General features: G+C 42.0%; 1 protein-coding gene across 4 annotated transcripts in view; it reads right to left on the bottom strand.

Annotated features, from left to right (window-relative positions):
* The window catches only part of Fhod3 (formin homology 2 domain containing 3), a 431,422-nt gene that overhangs the window by 45,682 nt on the left and 365,506 nt on the right, over positions 1-20,234 (bottom strand). For all 4 annotated transcript variants that reach the window (XM_042675149.1, XM_042675146.1, XM_042675147.1 and 1 more), the window contains 2 exons: positions 12,555-12,833; positions 6,239-7,116 (listed from right to left, as the gene is read on the bottom strand). In XM_042675149.1, coding sequence (XP_042531083.1) covers positions 6,239-7,116; positions 12,555-12,833 — 1,157 coding nt within the window. The remainder of the gene's footprint in view (positions 1-6,238; positions 7,117-12,554; positions 12,834-20,234) is intronic.

Below are 20,234 nucleotides of genomic sequence, written 5' to 3'. Positions count from 1 at the left end.
TTAAAATAAAAACAGGCTTGGATAAATGAAAACATCCTGTTCCCAGATAGGAAGCCTTAATTTATAAATGTGCTAGGTATCTCTCATCAAACATGTATTTAAAGTAATTCCATCAAAATGCCAGATGATTTGTGTTCAGAATTAGAAAATATATAAGACGTGCATTTTAAAAAATAAATAATATTCTTAAGAACTTGAGTTACATGTAGTATCTATCCAATTAGCTATAAGTACCTACTATTAGACTGATAGACCACGTAACATAGGCACCAAGATAGCTGGAATGATACAACAGACAGTATGATAGCACAGACAAAGCTTTTAGATGATGATCCAGGTCATTCCTAAAAAGACAGCAAGATTAGTAACTCTAATATGGAACCCAAACTATAACTATAAACAGAATAAACCAAAATGGTAAGTGAATACCATGATAGAATAGTTCTTAGGAAAAGCCCAGAGAGAACTAGGAGCAGAGGCTGGATGGGAACAGCTAAAGATTGGCATAGGGCTGGTGGTACACTACATCCTAGGAAATCACTACTGCTCACTGAGATCTCTACCAGTATGGATTACAATCTCCAGACACTGTGAGTAAAGGTCAATGATCCCCAAGCCTGAATAGAAGCAGAAGAGGCTGAGAAACAAGATCAGTCTTCCAATAGTTTCTTTCAGATTGGCTGTATATATTTTCACATTTATTTATTGTCTCTTATTTTATTATACCATCTCCTAAAACAGTTATTTCCTGGGTTCTTCCCAATTGCTCAGTACTCAAATGGGACATTTTCTTTGAAGACCAAAAAAATATATTCCTAGGGTTGGCTGGAGTCTCCAAACACAGATCAGGTTTGGGGCACAGAAATGAAAGGTGTCCATCTTAATTCTTCCATCTCAAACCTCTGGCCTCTTCAACAATTTTCAAGAACTACCGGGGGAGGTGAGGGGGAAGAGTATGGAAGAGTATTGAAGGAGTACCTATAAGCCAAGATTCCAGGCCAAGGCTTCTAGACTAGGGGATGATTGAATGTGAAAAATAGGAAAACTACTTTTGGGGCAGATCAGCAAAAGGGTGTTTATGAGGTAACTTAGGGGAAATCACCACGGGGGTATCTCAGAACATGCTTCTTTCCCAGATGTTCACAGAAGGAGAAAAGGAACTTGATTCTTTAATAAGGAAGGTGTGTCCTGCAGTAAGCAAGACTTGTTTTAGTTTGAGAAAGTCTAGTTAAGCAGAATTCATGTGACAAAGCTTTCCCTTCAAAGCTGCAACTACAGAGGGCCTCCAATATATCCATCTTAAGCCTTCCCCTCCAGAGACGGAGACATGCTTTGGGCTTAGATGCCATGTAAGGCTTTTGTTTGTTTTTGACTTGGCCAAGAACACTGCAGGGACAGGGGGCAGAGTATGAACAACCAAGACAGACCAGAGACAGAAGTTACCCTCTGTGTCCAGATGAACAGAAAGGAAGAACAGAAAAGTAGCCATTAATGTAACTTGGCTCCTTTTTCTCAAGTTTGCCCAAGAGAGGGACCAGTCTGTAGGAGGACAGAGGAGAGCCCCTCTAGGACAATGTTTCAAGTGGAAAGCACTGACAGCTAAAAGAGTTATAGGAAGCATGAAGCACAGAGGAAATAGGCACTTAAGTAGCTATTGCCAACTAGGGGATGAGCTCTGCCTATTTTCTGTAGCTCAGAACCTACATGGTGGTTGGCTACCTGAGTTAGGAATCCACTTTCTAGAACCCAAAGCCTCAAAAAATAGGACCCAGAAAATTCAGCCACTCCAAGATCAAAAAGTGAATTCTGAGTGTCTTAAAGAACATTGTTAAGTTTGAGCATGCTTCTGTGAAAGCCACCGACCTCTGTACATGCTTCTCTGCATCACTGCTAGGTCTCGGTCTGGTTCTGGTTCTGGTTCAGCAAGGCACTTCAAGAGATGGTAAATTATTCTTCCTCACTGCTCACTGCCAACAGACTGATGTCACAGGGTATTTTCAAAGCTGTGACAGTCACAGGATACAGTGATACAGATGTCCTCACAAGGATGGGACAAACTATGGAATTTTCCTAAAGTCTTGCAAAAAGCGAGCAGTGAGGTACCCAGCTAAACATTAAGTGGGGAATATCCTCCAAGAAACAAACAAACAAACAATAAAGTCCAAATAAAGGCCATAAAACCATTAGGAACAAACTTTCTTACCAAAACAGGCTTGCCTTATTAAGTTAGGCAAAAAAAAAAAACCCATAGCAAAGACCAACGGCTGAGCAGCAAGACCTTCTGTGTTAGTTCAGTGTATCCTCCTAACAAGAAGAGTTATACAAGACTTACTAATTGTGCTATTATGACACCATAAAACGTTGTGTTTGAAGTAGGATTTAGGCTTTTTTAAAAATTTAGTGCTAAGCAAAATAGTATTTTCCCTTATGTCCTAACAATGAATATAGAACAGGGAAGTATTTGTCTCTTCTTAGGAAAAGAAAACAGGTTTAAAACTACTATGGAAGGTGGTTGGGAGTGCAATGTTCCCTTGGTGTCCCATTTGACACTTTCAGTCAGTGATGCACAGCCTTAGACATACTTTACAATTCCTGAAGTGCTCCAAAGACCACCTAGGCTAAGATCATCCCTTGATCAATCAAATATAGTTTCTGATCTATTCCAAAAATCCAAAACAAAACAAAATTCACTAAATCTATCCTGGAAACTCTCTCTTTCTCCATGATCAGCCCAATGACCTCAAAACAGTGGGCAACATCACATCTCCCAAGGGAAAACTAAGTCCTCTTCTTTCTGGTCACTTCCTTCATACCATGCTTGTCTTGGTCTGGTATAATCTGGGATGAATGAAGTACTTTTAGGAGTAGAAGGGACCTTGCTGTTTTATATGGCACACGTATCTTTTCATGTACGTTAAATCTTCTTTGCACTACCTAATACGTGAAGGTTAGAAATCCATATCCTGGGGCTCCTCAAGATCGTGTTGAATCCAGCCCTTCTAGAGCTTAGCACAGGATTTCCATCTTCACAAAGCACAATGAAAATCTTACTAAAAAGATAACTGAAAGAAAAGTGGATCCTGTTTCCAAAACTATTTTGAAAGGAAACCAAAAAGTACATCTTTGTTTTCTTATTATGTTCATAAGTGAGTCCTAGATCTGACTCATGAATCTCTGCTTGGGGATGACCTGAATGATTACATTGATGCTCTGTAACTTTAGTCTGGCATTCTTTCCAATGAAAACTAAACTCAGTTCCTTTTGTCTTGTGTCATCTTAGGAAGTCAATTTCACTTTTTCTTTCAGTCTATTATGTTGAGTTAAAAGAAAGTCATGAGCCAGAATTCAGAAGTAGACATTTACATTCGTGTTTTATGAAAATCACAGTCAATAATTAGAAACATAAATGTCAATATATATGAAATAGATTTTCCTATCCAATGTGAATATTAATCTTAATTGGCATTCCAGAGGGGTTATAGTTACATGAGTAAGGTAATGAGTACATTTCCTATTGAGCATTGATACCTCCTCCTCTGTACATTTCCAATTCTTAAAAACAAAAAACCCAAAGGTTGAAAGGCTCTTAGATCTCATTGCAGAGCATTCTAAATTTGGTGAACTTGTTGGTATAGTTGTTCATCAGTATCTAGGTCCCTTGGGGAACTGGTTACAGAATCCTCTGAGAAGATCAGAATCCTCAGATGATAATGTTCCTTATTTAAAATGGCACAGTATTTGCGTATCTTGTACATATATGTTTTAATGTACTTTAAATCGTCATTGCACTACCTAATACAAATAAAACAGTATTACCTAGGTGTTATGCTGTATTGTTTAGGGAATTAATATAAGGAAAAAGTCTGTATATGTTCAGGATAGATGCATGCTTTAAACATTTTCCCATTTGACACTTTCAGTCACTGATGCACAGCCTTAGACATACTTTACAATTCCTGAAGTGCTCCAAAGACCACCTAGGCTAAGATCATCCCGTGACCAATCAAATATAGTTTCTGATCTATTCTGTTGATGGTGGAATCTGCAGCTTTGGAACTCACAGCTATGAATGGCTATGTATCATTTTTCTTGTTTTTCTTTCCACTTTACAAAATATAGGCAAACATTTACCCATTATCGAGGTACAACAGTATTTTACTTGGGGGAAAAATGGAACTGAGAGGCCAGAAGCCAAAATCTCATCACCAATTGAATCAACCATAGTAGGACCAATAGGAAAGAGGCAGGAGATTCAGTCATTTGTGTCTTCTTAAGAAAACTTAAATTCACCATTTCCTCTGCAAAAAGGCAGTTAGAAGTGCCTTCACTGTCAAACTGCTACTCCTTTCATCCCTCCCAACTCTTCATCAAGAAGCAGCCTATCCCTAGCAACCCTGAAGGGTGATGAGCAACCACAAGAAGTAAAGAAGCATAGCCAGTCAAATGAGCCAAGAATTGAGGGAGGAAGAGAAGAGGGGGAGGGAAGGAAAGGAGAAGGGAGCAAAGAATGGCCAATTGGGTCAGTGAGTTTGAGGGTAGAGTCATGAGGCAGGCCATGGGCAAGTTCTGGCAATCACAGACTGCTGTTTTACTCCCAGCTAGGCTACTTCCCCAAGTACCAGGATGAATGTAAGAATCTGACAAGACCATGTGGGTGGCCTAGCACCATGTTTTCTACCAGGGTAGAAAAAAAAGTCAACACAGGCAAGTCAAGAATTGGTGGGTGTCCAGCTCTTACTTCTTGGGTATTACTCTCTAGAGAGGACAAAAACCAGGCACATTTTCAAGAACTGGAATGACTGGGCATAATTTTTTATATTGGATTTTTAGCCGTCTGGATTTACTAATGAGGAAATTTTCATTCTGACTTGAGGGGATTCATAAGATTTGAAATGATTTAGGTTCAAGTTTGCACTGAGACTGAGCAGAAATAGACACTAGGGTAAACACCATCTGGCAAAGAACAGCAAGTTATTTCAGAACCTTCATGTGGATTTTAAAAGGAGAATGAGCAATTATACCTCCCTCCCCCAACTGGTCTTCCACTATCTCAAGCAGCAACAGGCACCTCCTTGTCGAAAGGCACACTTATCTGAGGATGTTGCACAGAGTTTTTGATTCAAAATCATTGACATTCAAGTCTGGAAGGGTGACCTGGGAAACTTTATGCTCATCTCAAAAGATGATTAACTAATAAGGCATCACCTGGAGAAGCTCACAATAAGTTCTTACATGTTTACTCTACATTCATATTTTACAAAGAGAGTTTTTCCTAGACTTCAAGTTCCTGAAAAGAGGAGATGGATCGGGCTTACCTCAAAGGTGTTCTACTACTTGAGTCACATTCCTAGCCATTTTTGCTTTCATTATTTTCAAACATGACCTCTCTTTTTCCCAGGGCCAACCAGGACCATGATCCCACTAATTAGGTTTCCTGCATCAACTAGGATGACAAGTATATGCTACCATGAACTCAGCTTTTATTAGTTAAACTGGAATCTTACAACCTTTCTTGCCTGGGTTAGCCTCAAGTTATGATCCTTTCAATCTTTACCTTCCAAATAGCTAAGATAATAGGCATGATCCACCATACTTGGCTTGCACCTGTTTTAAAACTGGAAAATACCCTGAATCACAAGCATTTAAAATTATTTAAAGAAAAATTTTACACTAAGATTTTACTGAAGCACTGACTAATGTGAAATACAATATGCAATAAAGCATCTTTTAGTTTGTTATCCAGTTTTCACTAATCATGACTTTCTAACTTGATGCTGAATTCTGTAAGTCCTCCAACATTTACAAAAAAACTAAAATAATCTTGATTATTTTAGTGCTTATAGGATGCTAAATATCTGGCTAGTGGGGCACATCTAGATAGCTGCAGTATGCTGATTCAGTGAGGGGTTTATCCAAAGAAACATCACTTTAATTAATTGCCTTTGCCAAAAGCATCCAGGGGCTACAGCTGAAATTCAAAGTGCAACTATTAGCTGTAATTGAGCAAGTATACATTTTTCTAGTTAGCACTCATATGGCTAACCTTGTCTTTTGCTCAGGGCTATCTGGTTCTTTAAAAGCTACTTTGCATGTGGCACAAGAACTCACTGGTAAAGGTGGTTTTATACTAGTAGAGATGTTACCAAATATCCAAAGCAATCAAAAGTATTTTAGAGAGAATAAATCTCTTCAAACTACCCCCATGCAAATTGAGACGCATACTAGAACCCAGTCGTACCTTCGTGACAGACAGTTCCTTGGATTTAGATTCAAACAGGTGCTCCAGTCTGGAAGTATCCACCTTAATTGGTTCCAGTTTCGACCACAGGAATTCTCTGCAATGGCGGTTGTTCTTACAAGGCCATTCAAAGGGCCGGACTTCATTCCAGAACAGACGGATAGTCTTCTTTTTCTTAGTAAATGCAGGCTGACCCCTCGGTACCTGGGACCACCCTAAGCCCTGAGGAGCACTGAACACTGGAGGAGGAGGAGCCAATAAATTACTGGGGACTGGAGGGGGAGGCACACTGTCCAACAGGGGTGGAGGGGGTGGGGGTGGCAAACCCAGAAAGATGGGTGGGGGAGGGGGAGGGGGCCCAGGAGCTTCCCTAGGACCCAGGTCCATGTCCAGGACATCGACGTCATCTTCCTCCCCTAGGTCGGTGAAATCCATGTCTTGAATTCTGAGCTCCCTTGGATTGGCCATGAGCTGGTCCCAGATGTAGTCAGATTCTGTCTTCAGTTGTGCAGGTGCCGTTTCTGGGCTCTTGTCATTGGACTCTGCATCAGGAGAGAGAGAACCTCTTCCCAAGTCCCCGTTGTTGAATTTCTCAGCAAATGCTTTCACACTGCCCCGGTTGTCCAAGCAGCCCACATCCACCCTCCTAACGCTTTCCTCTGGGGCTTGAGAGTTGGCCTGCAGTGTGGATATCCTGCTGGAGAGGCTGGCCACTGCCTCCGCCTCCTGCTCTGTCCTCCCAGTCTCATCCTTCTCCTCATCGTCGGTAGACTTTCTGTTATGGGCATACAGCATATCCAGCATGAACCGTTTGTTGGTGAGGATGTCGCCACACTGTCCATTTACACCTGCATCCTGAAGGCCTGTGGACCACAAACCTGAAAGCACACAGGGCAGAAGAAGTAAGAAAGTTCAAGATGGGTTCATGTCTATGAGAAAACACAATAAGAAGGCTGGGCACATACAAGTGATTTCAGAGAAGACACTAAAACAAAGTAATCAAAGCAAAAGGTGGTCATGGTGATGACCTACCTGCTCCAGGACCCAAGACTCTTCCAGATGCAACATTGCTCCTGGTCATGGCAGCTAGTCAGAACCCACCCAGACATAGGTAGCCAGGAAACTGTGTCCTAACTATATAGGAACAATAGAAGAGTAACAGCTCTCTGACCCAGGGCAGGTTTTGGAGCAACTGTATGGTTACCTGTCTCTGCCCAGATTGTGATTGGACATCACACAGTCCAGGTCATAAGTTGTACTTTAAGTCCCTGCCTCCTTTGTCTCAAGTGGGCTTATTGCTTAGCAGTCCCCACCCCCTCTCCTTTCCTTCCCATGCTTTCCAAGCCAAAGCCTTGTTTTCTCATTCAGCAGCTTAACAGACCAAGTCAGAAGAGATCTTCTACAGTCTCTGCTCTACCATGAGCCTCTCACTAGCAGCTGAATCCCAGGACACAGTCCATCTCCTGTGACTACTCACACACTGTCCCTCAACAACTCTGTGTCTGCATCAAGGAACCAATCCAAGGATTCTCTGTTCTGAATCTCCCAAGCTCCTCCCACTAGATCCTTTCTCCTGATACAGAAACAGGTGTAATAATACATCTCCATCTATAATAAAACTTTTCTCCTTTCCTTTAATGCATATAATTGCTTCCAAGAATTGTTTGCCCAGTGTGTCTGATTTCTCTCTTTATTCTTTCCACAACTAAGGTAACTGGTGCTTTTGCTCTCAATGAATTTCAAAACTACTCCTTTCACTGGTGCTGATAACTCATGCCTATAATCCTAGCTATTTAGGAAGCTGATTACCTGAGGACCACAGTTCATAACCAACCCAAGTAGGAAAGTTATGAGACTCATCTTCAATGAACCAGCAAAAAAGCTGGAAGTGGAGTGGTGGCTCAACTTCTAGAGTACCAAAATAAACTCCAGGCCTAGGCCTGAGTCAAGCCCCAGTACCAACACATACGTTATACAATTGTTCCTTTCTTGTCACACTACACTTAGCCCATCATTCTTTCACATATACCCTTCCAGAATACAATACTTACCTGCTTTGGTTGCTTCTTTTTGCCTCTTCCTTCCCAGTCTCCTTTGCTAGATAATCCTTATCTTCACACTTTTAATGACTTTGGACCTCATCTTTCCATTTACCAGCCCTTTGTGGTAGTCACCACCTCATCTAGACTCAGGGCTTTCATTACCATCCATCAACAGGTCTTCTGCCCCACCCCTTACCAAAGCTGTTTATGCTCCAGGAGGTTTCTTTCTCAGCCATGGCAACTTGTCCCATCTTGCTGCCAATACCATTTCTTGACTTCTGTTTTTTTCATCCTCACCTCCAATGTAGCAAGGCATCTTGTTGACTAGAGCTTTATGCTGGTCCCAAATTTTTCTGGCTTTTCCTTGCCTATTCTACGTCCTTCATTTATGTCTTTTTTTTTTCCTTTGGTCAGTCGTAGGGCTTGAACTCTAGGCCTGGGCACAATGTCCCTGAGCTCTTCAGCTCAAGGTGAATGCTCTATCACTTGAGCCACAATGCCACTTCTGGTTTTCTGGTGATTAATTGGAGAAAGGAGTCTCAGAGACTTTCCTGCCCGGGTTGCCTTTGAACCTCAATCCTTAGATCTTAGCTTCCTGAGTAGTTAGGATTATAGACATGAGCCACCAGCACCTGGCCTTCATTTACGTCTTTTAAAAAATCATTTTATTGTAGTCTACTTTGTCCTTTGGAATTTCTTTTGCTCAATAATCTACTTTATCTTATATGACTATTATTTTTGTTTATAACATGTATCTCTTTTTAGTTTTCTAATTTTTTTATTTTAAAGATACTTACAGAGGGGTTACAGTTACATGAGTAAGGTAATGAGTACATAACATGCATCTTTTCTCAATTTTTAACTTTCAATCTTATATCATTATGTTTGTAACGAGTTTTGTTGTGTAAAGAGTATGTAATTACTTTTTTGTTTCTACTTCACTTTGGCAGTTGTTTTCTTAATGTAAAGGAACATTGAACCGTTAGGGTTTACATCTGCCATTTTACTTATCTTGTTCCTTGGTTTCAGTTCCTGTTCCTCCTCTCTTAGTTCCCTGTGGGTTACTTAAACATTTCTTAGAAACTCATTCTGATTTCAATAGTGTTTCTAATTCTATGACTTCCTACTGTTGGTTTTAGTGATTAGGGATTACAACCTACTAATTTCCCCACATCAAACATTGTTTTGACCCTGTCATTTTTGTCTCCTCTTTCTTAGATTCCCACCAGTCTAAAAGTGACCAAAAGGGCTCTATTTTCCACATGTATTTCTTCTCTGTTCTGTTTAGCTCACTGAATATTTCCTTTGTTGTCTTTATTACTGAGCACTAAGTTTATCAGTAAGAACTTTGCTTTATTATATTTTTTCAGTTCTATCAGTATGTATTTGCTTTGTTATATTTTTTAGTTCTATTAATTTCCCTTTGGATTTTTAAAAGTATTTTTTTTATTTCTCTGATATTTTTTCCCTGTGTTTCCTGAATTCGTAAAGCAACATTATAATGGCTGCTTCAAAATTTTTGTCACACTGGGCGCCAGTGGCTCATGCCTGTAATCCTAGCTACTCAGGAAGCTGAGATCTGAGGATCATGGATCAAAGCCAGCCGGGGCATCTGTGAGACTCTTACCTCCAATAAACCACAAGAAAAACCAGTAGTGGCACTGTGGCTCAAGTGGTAGCGTGTTAGCCTTGAGCTGAAGAGCTGAAGGACAGTGCCCAGGCCCAGAGTTCAAGCCCCACGACCAACAGAAAAAAAAAATCTTTGTCATGTAATTCCAACATCTAGAGTATCTCCCTGGCATCTGTTGATTGTCTTTTCCTATTCAAGTTATGATTGTACCAGTTCTTGCTAAGTTACGTGATTTTCAATTTTGTTTTAGATATTTTGAGTATTATTTTCTAGCCTTTGGATCCTACTTAATCTCTTTTAACAGGTAGTCATCCTTAACAGGTAGGAGTGGCATGAAGGACTTGATAGAGGTAAATATTCAGCAACCTGATGTGTACTATTACCACCTCAGCTAGAGTGTTTGTTGCATATGAGGTGAGAAGTTCATTTCCATTATTGGCATCTTCCTGGGAAAAGTAGTCTACTGACTTAGATGGCATCTTTGCCTCCAATGGGAGATAGCAGCTCAGAGCCCCATTTGACTCTAGGCTAGGGAAAACAGGGCTAACTAGCTCTGGCTCCACAAATATTTTTACCTTATTTCTGACAGATGAGGATAGAGGCAAAACTTGCAACACCTATCTGAGAAGGTGGCTAGACATCTCTTCATTCATTTATTCACTGATAATTTAGTGAAATCCTATTATGTTTGGGACACATAACTAAGAAGTGAGGAACTTGCAATGAAAAAGACAGGTATCTCCATCCTTATCAAGCGGATACTTTAGAGTCACCAAAGGACAATAATACACAGTGTATCGATTCTAGGATAAAGCTTCTCACATGAATGCCACAGAGAGAAACATGAAACAAAAATAAAACTACCCAACTGGAAAAAGTTGAGTCTCTTTCAAGGTCTACAAACCCATGTGTTAGTAACAGGTAAAGTCACTGGAAATGAGATTGGGAATGGTTTTAGTTGTCTTCAAAGTTCCTCTGTAATTTAACTGAGAATATTTTGAAAAGCAAAATATATTATGGCCAAACTTCCCTGACTGGGCTCCTAAAGGTGCTTGTGAGTATTGAGATTTGTGTGGAACCCATAATCTACACCAAGTAACATGAGAATGAAGCAAAAAAGTCTTTGCTAAGCCCCAATTCCTGAGTCTGTACACTTGGACAACACCCACATCGGTCGAAAGTCAATGGTCTTACACTGGGAACCGAGTCTCCATTTTTGGAAAGTTGTCCTTATTTGGAAGAATATTGCATAAACTGATCCAAGAAAGTTCTGTCTCTGGTCTTATTTTCACTAATCCAACTTGCTGATATGTTCTGATCCTGCTAAACACAGATATGATGGATTCCTGATACTATTTATAATGCATAAACTATTTTTAAAAGACTAAGCTGTTCAAGTAAGATGTTACCTTACATCCTGTACAATGCCATAATTCCATTAAATGTGAACAATACAGATAGGATTTTAAGAGACTGTAATTTGATCTTTTTAAGAAAGTAAATCATTAGTATATGTAACAGTAAATTCTCAGTGCAATCATTTCTGATATTTCAGTCATTTCTTATTGCATTAAAGTGACTGGTAATAGAATAAAAACATGGTAGTAAATTCTAACTTGGAAAAATGGAAATAGTAACTACTTTAAGCTCAGCCAGATAGGCTGATAGGTCTATAAGAGACAGTATGGTTCATTCAATTGGACCTAGCAAGCCATGAAAGGGTCATGGCTCTTACTGGAAAGGCATTGTGAAGCTTTGGGAGTTGAATGTGTCCCTTTGCATGTAGCTTAAAAAGTCTAGCCCTTAAACTGTGACTTCATGGTGAGGAGTGTGGCCTGAGGAAGGGTGCATGCTTGTTGATCTATATCTCAACAGCATGCAAGTTACTGCCAGGATAACTAAACTTTGTGGTGTCCCAGATGGTACACATGATGTACAATTTCTATAACTTTCAGTGGTACCTCCCTTCATTCAGGTAAGATCCTCTGCAGCCAAACCCACAATCTAGCATTCTATTTAGTCCCCTTATAAGTGAACTGAATAAATATCAGGTGTTAATTCTGAAAAAAACAAAAACAAAAACACAATTCCACAAAGGAAAGCATGCACACATCCTACTAAAAGAGTGATCCTGAGTATAATGAGGGAAACTACTTCCATTCAGTCTAGAATATCAAATCCACCACTATGAAATGAGCCGTGTTTGAATGGAACATTTCATCTCATTTAAAATGAGTTCCTTTTGGAAAGGTCCAATTGTCATGGTTTAAACAACTGAGAATGATCCATGTAGTTCCAATGATTGTGTGTTTCTAAACTTAAGTCAGGAACTTAAAAAGGCTAGTTATTACAAATGATGGAACAACTAGAAGGAAACAAGGATTTTTTTTTTTATATATAGCTGTCTTATGGGAAGCTCTCCATTACTGGGAGTCTTGTTGCTACAGGCAAAAGGCTTGGGGGCCACCTTTCTATGAGGTAGAAAACTGCCGGGTGGCTGTCACTGTGGCCACATTCCACATCCCCAGACAATGGCTGGGGGAGAGAGCTGCTGCCACAGCAGGGCAGCCTAAGCCCTAGAGTGAACCCAGTCCTCTGCCTAGGGCTCACTGGAATGTGCTGACTGAAAAAAGGGTTTATTTACCAGTTGCCCTGTCCCTGGAGGGCTTGTCCTCCTTCTCCTCCCTCTCCAATGTGCTGCTGGAGGATGAGATGCTGGAGGCGGAACAGTTGTCCCTCTCGTTCACCTCCTCGTTTTGTCTCTCTTTCTCACTGAGGGAGGATCTTCTTTCTGGCTCTGGCTCCAGTGCCCGCTCCCCTTCGCTCTCTGCTCCCCCTGGGGCCAAGGCTATGTCCTGGCTGGCTTCATCTGCAACCTGCCCCGCCTCTGCCTCCGGTTCAGGCTCAGGATCCCCAGGACTCACTGGTAGAGACAAGAGTAGAGATTATATTGACAACAGGGATTTCTTGGGGGGTTCTGTAAAAGGTAAGCATGGATTTGAGGTTGATTTCTCTACACTGCTCGGTGGTGTGCAGAAGTCTAAAGATGGCCCTGGTTATTCATTCAAATACTAATGGAAGTTCCTTTGTGAAGGGATTGTGCAGATGGCAACAGAAGTACTACGTCAGCTGACTTTAAAATATGGACATTGAATTAGGTGGGGCTCCATTTAATCAAACAAGCCAATTTTTATGGTGGTACTGGGATTTGAATTCAGGACCTCATATTTGCAAGGTAGGAGCTCTACCATGTGAGCCACTCTGCCATTCCTTTCTCATTCGTTAATTTTGTGTAGCCCTCAGTTTAAACCCAGGCCAGTTTGAAGTACAATCACCTACTTGAGCTTCTCTACAGAGCTGGGATGGCAGGTACCACCACCACCACACTCAGTCATTGGTGATGGAGGTTCATGAAGTTTTTCCTCCAGGCTGGCCTCAAAACAAGATTCCTGATCTCTACCTACTCAATAGCTAGGATTGCGAGCATAAGCCATCAAGTTTGCTCATACAAGTTTTTTTTTTGGGGGGGGGGCTGGTTGTGGGGCCTGAACTCTGGGTCTGGGCGCTGTCCCTCAGCTCTTCAGCTCAAGGCTAGCGCTCTACCACTTGAGCCACAGCGCCATTTCTGGCTTTTTTCTTTTTGCTTATGTGGAGCTGAGGAATCGAACCCAGGGCCTCAGGCATGCAAGACAAGTACTCTACCACTGAGCCACCTTCCCAGCCCAAGTTTTTTTTTTTTTTTTTTTAAATCAGGTAGGTAGGTAAGGTAGGTAGGTAGGTAGGTAGGTAGACAGACAGACAGACAGACAGACAGACAGACAGACAGACAGATAGATAGATAGATAGATAGATAGAAGACAGATCAATCGATCAGAGATAGATAGATAGATAGATAGATAGATAGATAGAAGATAGATCAGAGAGAGAGAGAGAAAGAGAGAGAGAGAGAGAGAATTTGGCAGTCCTGGGGTAATTCTCCACATTTGCTGGGTACCAGTGGCTATATCTATAATTCTAGTTGCTCAAGAAGCTGAGACCCAGAGATTGTGTTTGAAGCCAGCCCAAGCAGAAAAGTTTACAAGACTCCAACTCCAACAAAACTAGCAAAGACTAGGCTCAAAATGTGGCTCAAGTGGTAGACTCTCAGCTGAGTAAGCAAGCTAACCAAGTTGAGGTCCTAAGTTCAAATTCTAGTATTGGCAAAAAAAGAAAACAGAAATCAGAGATGTCCAGTTAGCAACAGAATAGGAAATCTGAGAGTTTCATAGCAGGAGAAGGTTTCCACACATTTTCCTGGCTTTGAAGATGGATAAGGCCATGTGACAGAAATGTAGGTGGCCTTTGGAAACCGAGAAGGAATCCTGCTGACAGCCAACAAGAAACAGACACTAAGTTCGTATGTACAAACAACTAGGTTCTGCCCACATCGTGAGTGAGCCTGGAAGTAGACTCTTCCATGGCCTCCTGATCACAGCCCACCTGGCCACAAGTCTGGTTTGGGCCTCATGACATCAAGGGTCAAGGACCCAGTTGAGCCACGCTTGACTTCTGACCTAGGAAAACTGGGAAACAATAAATGGGAGCTGTTTTCAATCACTACATTTGTGGTAACTTGTTATACAGCAATAAAAAAACGAGTATGTGATCCTTTTGCCTCTTTAGGAAATGAGAACACAATCCTCAGTGAGTCAAACTGAGAAGCAGGAATGGTCTAATGCTTTCCAAAATTAGTGGCTAAACCATTGAGACCTATTACCCTTTGCTTGGATTATGATTGCTCATAATATGGAGTTAGTCTGTGATCTGAAAAACTATTCAAAAGACTCACAGGCACAGGAGTCAAGACTGCAGATTTGATGCTTGCCCTGAGGCTAAATGCTCCCATTCTCACCTATGTGTTGCTCCAGGAAAACAGAGAAATAGCTCAGTCTGTCTTATGCATTTTTTGTTGTTTTGTTTTTGCTGTGAAAGTCTCTGAGTTATAAGTTTGGGATAGAAAAATGAGAATGCAAAATCCTCCATGTCTGCTGATGTATGTACAGGCCAGAAGAGGACAGATCACTCCTGCAAGTGTTACATTCATGCTGGGCAAGGCCACAATGCTGGAATCCTAGCACTGTGCTCAGGTCCTAGGCATACATTGCTCAAAGTGATGGAGGAGTTCAAGTCAGGAGTTCAAGTCAGATCAGGAGCTGCAATGGGCCTATTTAAACCCTATAATCACAAGCAGATCAGGCAGCTCTCTCTGTCTGCAGTGGCTCAGGCATGAAGATGAAGTATATGGAGATTGCCTCTGAGCCCCTCAGTAAGACTAGAGCTTTACCACATAGAAGCAAACCTCAGGCCTCACTGGGCCACGTGCCCAGCTGTCCCCAGTTTCCCAGCAAGAAGTCATTCTGCTTGGACTCACTGAGGGCAGCCTCACACCCCATCTACTCTCAGGCTGCCTTCCTCTGAGAAAAAAGTAGGAAGATAAAGAAGGAAGAAAGCAATGCAGAGGATGAACACCCTTCTTTCCTTGTGGTCCTACATAGTTTTTAACCTCTACATACTAGAAACCTTGGTGGGAAGCCCCAGTGATTTTCTGGTAGGACTTGGGGGCAAGGGGTGAAGAACAGAGGTCCTTCCTTTTGCCTATCTGGAGTTTAATTTCACATTGTGCATCTTCCCTGGGGACTCTAACTTAGACAAGAGCTCACTTCTGGAGACTGTGTGTATTAGGAGGTGGTGGTGTTGTTATAGCAAAGGCCTTCGGCCCCCTAAGGACTATCCCTAGAGTGAGGGTTTTAGGAACAGGTGATGTAAGCTCACAGTTTCCAGACAAAGATGCCAGGGCTAGCAGTACCAGGAAGACGCTAAAGTCCACATGCCTGAGAATGAGCATGTCACGTGCTTTTCCTTACAAACAAAAACTGGGGAAGATTAAGCAAGCCTTTCAGAAAAGTTCCCTTTGTGTAGAAGCAATTTTTAGGGCAATTTCTTTTTCATTTGATAATACAGTATTTAGTAAAGAGATACAAAACCCCATTAGCTTTACAAGCATAGCAAAAGCAGAGCTTGAGCGATGGCAGTGTCATCACTGGGTTGACAGAAAGCATATGTGTTTGCATATACTTATTTCAGAATAGCCACATCAAAATGAAAATGTGAGTCCGACAGCCTAGCATGTGGCACACATGTGACTTTTCATGGGCAAGCATCTGAAGAACACTGGCAAGGGTGCTCTCAGTGGCTTCATTGCAGGCAGGAAGGGACAAGACTACTCACCACCTGAGGACTCTAAACAGGCAAGTAGGGAGGATCCATGACTGATGGCTGCTGGACTTCAGCCCACCATGGATCCCCCACCTTTCTCATTCCACTTAACACACAGGACTCAGACAATAATTTCTTCCCCCCTGCCTTGCCCCAAACCGGACAGGCCAAGGGTTTCCTATACAGGTGTGCTAATGAATTGATGAGTTTTGGAAAAGGACTTACTCTTGGGAACTGACTATTCAACATCATCTCAAAATGGTAGTGTGTAATTTCAAGGAACTGGACATGTAAGTCTATGACTCCATACACTTGATTTCTTTTTCTCTAACTGCTAGGGAGAGGGTGGTCTCCAGTGTCTGTAGGACACTGCAGCATATGAGGTGGTCGTAATGATAAACAGATGAAATAAATGATCACATGCATTCAAGTCAAGCAAAATAAGTAGAGTGACAGTGAAGGTGATCAGCAAGGGCAAACAGAGATAGTAGCATGTTACTACTAGCATGTTGCTAAGACAACACCGATGTCCTCACACTCATATACCTATGTCTCTGCCTTAGAAGAGCTTGCCATGTGGAAAGAACACAAGACACAAAGCCCTATCTGAGCCAGGCATGATGGTTCATGCTTGTAATCACAGCTACTTAGAAGGCAGACAGGCAGGAGGATCATGAGTTCAAGCTCATCCCAGACAAGTTAGGGAGACCTTATCTCAAAAACAAAATAGAAACAAAAGAGCTAGGGTGTGGTTCAAGTGGTAGAGCATTTGTTTGGTCTGCAGAAGGCCCTGAGTCCAAAGCCCTATAACAAAAAACAAACTCAACAAAAATAAAGCCAACAGCAACAATGCATCGGCAGGGATCATGCAGGCTACCAATGGAAGGCACTGGATACGGTGACAGGCAGACCTGCAGGGAAGAGCCAGGCTTCACAGTAGAGCCCTTCTTTAGTTGGCTTAATTTAATACAGGTACAAGGACAAGAACAAAAAGTTCCCAGATGACCTCACTGTACCTTCTTCTCCTATGTGAGGGCCCCCAGCATGACCCTGGGGCAAGATTGGCTCCCAAAATTCCTATCAGTTCTGAACAATAGGAAGTACCAGAATAGCTCTGAGATTACAATAATGTTCTGGAATGTTCTTCCTCCTCTTTCCTATTCCCTTTTATTAGGACTTTTCTTACCAATACTCTTTTACATACACACACACACACACACACACACACACACACACACACACACACACACACACACACACACAATTTCTTTTGAGTTTCTCTTTCTAAACCAGGCTCTATGGCTGTGGCTCTATGGACATATTTTGGAATTCCCAGGACACAGAAGAAACCATGTAACTCTGTTGTTTAAGGAAAGCTAAGATCTCTGTCAATGTGTAGGGGAAAAACAAGGTTTACAACACTTGGTTTCTACTGAACCCAATAGTAAATAAACCTTTCTCCAGCCCAACAATGGTGTCACACAAAGCAGTGCTCTAAAGAGACCTTACTCTGGCATCATGGAGGCTCCAGTGGGACAGAAAGAAGAAACCCTGAACACCTGGCCAATACCTTTGCCTGGCAAAGGCAGCTGAGCCCAACCACCCGTGGACATAAGGTCATCTCATCCTATTAGCTCCCATCATTCACAATATAAAAACATTTATCAAGGTGATCTATGTCATGAGATCAAACACATGGTGCCCTGGGAAGGTGCAGCACAAGCCCAGAGGGGACACATACATCTCTATATCAAAAGACATTTAAGTAGAGTCTCTAAACATGAGGAGCTGAAGAGGGGGAAAGTTGATGTGAGAATATTCTGGGCAGAAGGAAGAGCACGTGTGGAGACCTAGACTATGCAACATGCAGAGGATATGAAAGATGTCTCATCTTGCTGGAGCTAAGTGCGAAAGAGATGAAGCCCGTCAGAAACTGGGATAGTGGACCTTGTATGGGAAGAGAAGGGCTAGGAACTTCATCCTAAAGGCAGAGACAGCTGCTTCAGAAGAGAGGGAGAGAGGGAGAGAGGGAGAGAGGGAGAGAGGGAGAGAGGGAGAGAGGGAGAGAGAGAGATATCAGCCGTGTTTTATTTTATTTCTGAGGACCCTGTAACCTGTGTTACAAACTAAGCAGTCTTCTTATCAAGGAAGTTCAGGAATGCCCATAAACTATAAGTAAGGCTTTTGGTCCACAGAACAAAGTCTGCAAGCAAAGGCAGAGAGGATCAGAAGAAATGTAAATGTCAGTCAAAGGAGCTTGAGAGAAGAAGAAAACAAAAATCCAGTACCCCATGGTTAAGGGACACCCAGAGAAGGAATTGAGAGCTTGGACTCCAGAAAGGAAGGAAGAGCTGTGTTGATATTTCAGAGAAACAGGGGCTGGGCAGGGCTGATATGTTTATTTTATTGTATTGTAAAGATGCTGTACAGAGGGGTTACAGTTACATGAGTAAGGTAATGAGTACACTTCTTGTTGAGCATTGCTACCCCCTCGTTTTTCTCCTACTATCGCTTCCCTCCCCCCTCTCCAAATATAAAGTTCATTTCCAACATAGTGTCCTGTGAGTATCATTGTTGCAATGGGTCATCCTGTGTCCTTGTTTCAGTATTTTGTTATTCCCGTTCCCTTCCCCAAATTAGACAAATGTATATACGAGATGCAGGGTACCCAAATCAAGTGCAGTGATAACGGGGGATACATACCATAGGGAAACAAAAATAAATCACATTAAAAACAACAACAACAAAGACCATATCTTGGAGTTCATATCTTGGAGTTCATTTCACTTAACATCATCTTATATGGTCATATGTACCTAGCTTTTGACCTTTTCTGCTCATCTGATAAAATTATACTAGATATATACTAATTATTGTAAATGAGGGAAACCATGGGACCTATATTTCTTTGGGTCTGGTTCCTTTTGAGTAAAGTTACTAGGAATTTTGCATGAACCATCTGCTGAAATTCTCACAACTTCTCCATGGGAAGATGACCTTTAGAAAGCCAAAGCTGGGGGACAACAGCAAGGCTCCACCCAGGATGACCAGGTGGAAGGACAGGGGCATTCCTAGCTAGCACATGCCTGTAAGACCACACAGCACCGTCTTCAAGGCAGGTTCAGGAGTGACAGGGATAAACCAAGGGCTGTAGGCCAGGAGATGCCAGGGCTCACATTGCTTGTGCAGATTGTCCTCAGATGGAAGGACACAAAGATCTGTCTGCATCATGGGAACTGTGCCAAGGAGGAAGACTGGGCTGCAAAAAGGACTTGGGCTAATGCCCAACAGCCCTTCTCCCAGCAGGGGGCATGAGGCTGGAAGTGAAAGCAGCACATGGCAAAGAGGACCTGGCAGTATTCAAGGAGTCCACAACTGGGAACTGTCTCCTTGGACCACAGCCGGAGAGAGCAGACTGATGGATCTCAGCATGGCCAGAATGCACTTAGCAAAGACCAGAAAAATGTGTTTGGCCAGAATCGCACTGACCTGACTCAGAGAGTTTCAAACTAGATTTTTAAAATTGAGGTGAGGAAAACATAAGGGCAGAGGGAGAAAAAAATCCAAATTGAGCTAATTAAAAGGATATGGAAATGGATTACTTATATAAAGTGGAAGAAATGTATTAAAGTATAAGCAGCAGCAGCCCCAGCGCAGTCCTGAAAGGAGGAACAGACATTGGAAGGGCTGGGAAGCCACAGTGTGATCTCATCATCAAGAGGAACCCAGACACAGGAGTACCTTGGTGTTCTTTCTGGGGCTACAAAAGGCCACCTGGCCAGGTAGAGAAAGGGATGGTATATCCTCATACAGATCACAGATGTGGGAGGGAATTAAGAAAAGACCAGGTCTGAGGATGCCAGCCATCTCCTTCTCTGTTCCAAAATCACCTGAGGCAAATACTCAGTCCTCCCATCTTTTCTCTTTGCCCCTCCAAAAGCTCCAACACCAACCATCTCCTCCTCTGGTCTCCAAAACCTGGCTCAATATCAATCTCTGTCCTTAAGTGAAGTTAAGATTTAAAACTGTAAAAAAACAAAAACAAAAAACCAACCCACTACATATTGAG

Source organism: Dipodomys spectabilis, unplaced genomic scaffold (genome assembly GCF_019054845.1).
Source record: "Dipodomys spectabilis isolate Male_0828 unplaced genomic scaffold, ASM1905484v1 ptg000024l, whole genome shotgun sequence".
NCBI classification, from domain to species: Eukaryota; Metazoa; Chordata; class Mammalia; order Rodentia; family Heteromyidae; genus Dipodomys; species Dipodomys spectabilis.
This window is presented reverse-complemented; position numbering and strand designations above follow the sequence as displayed.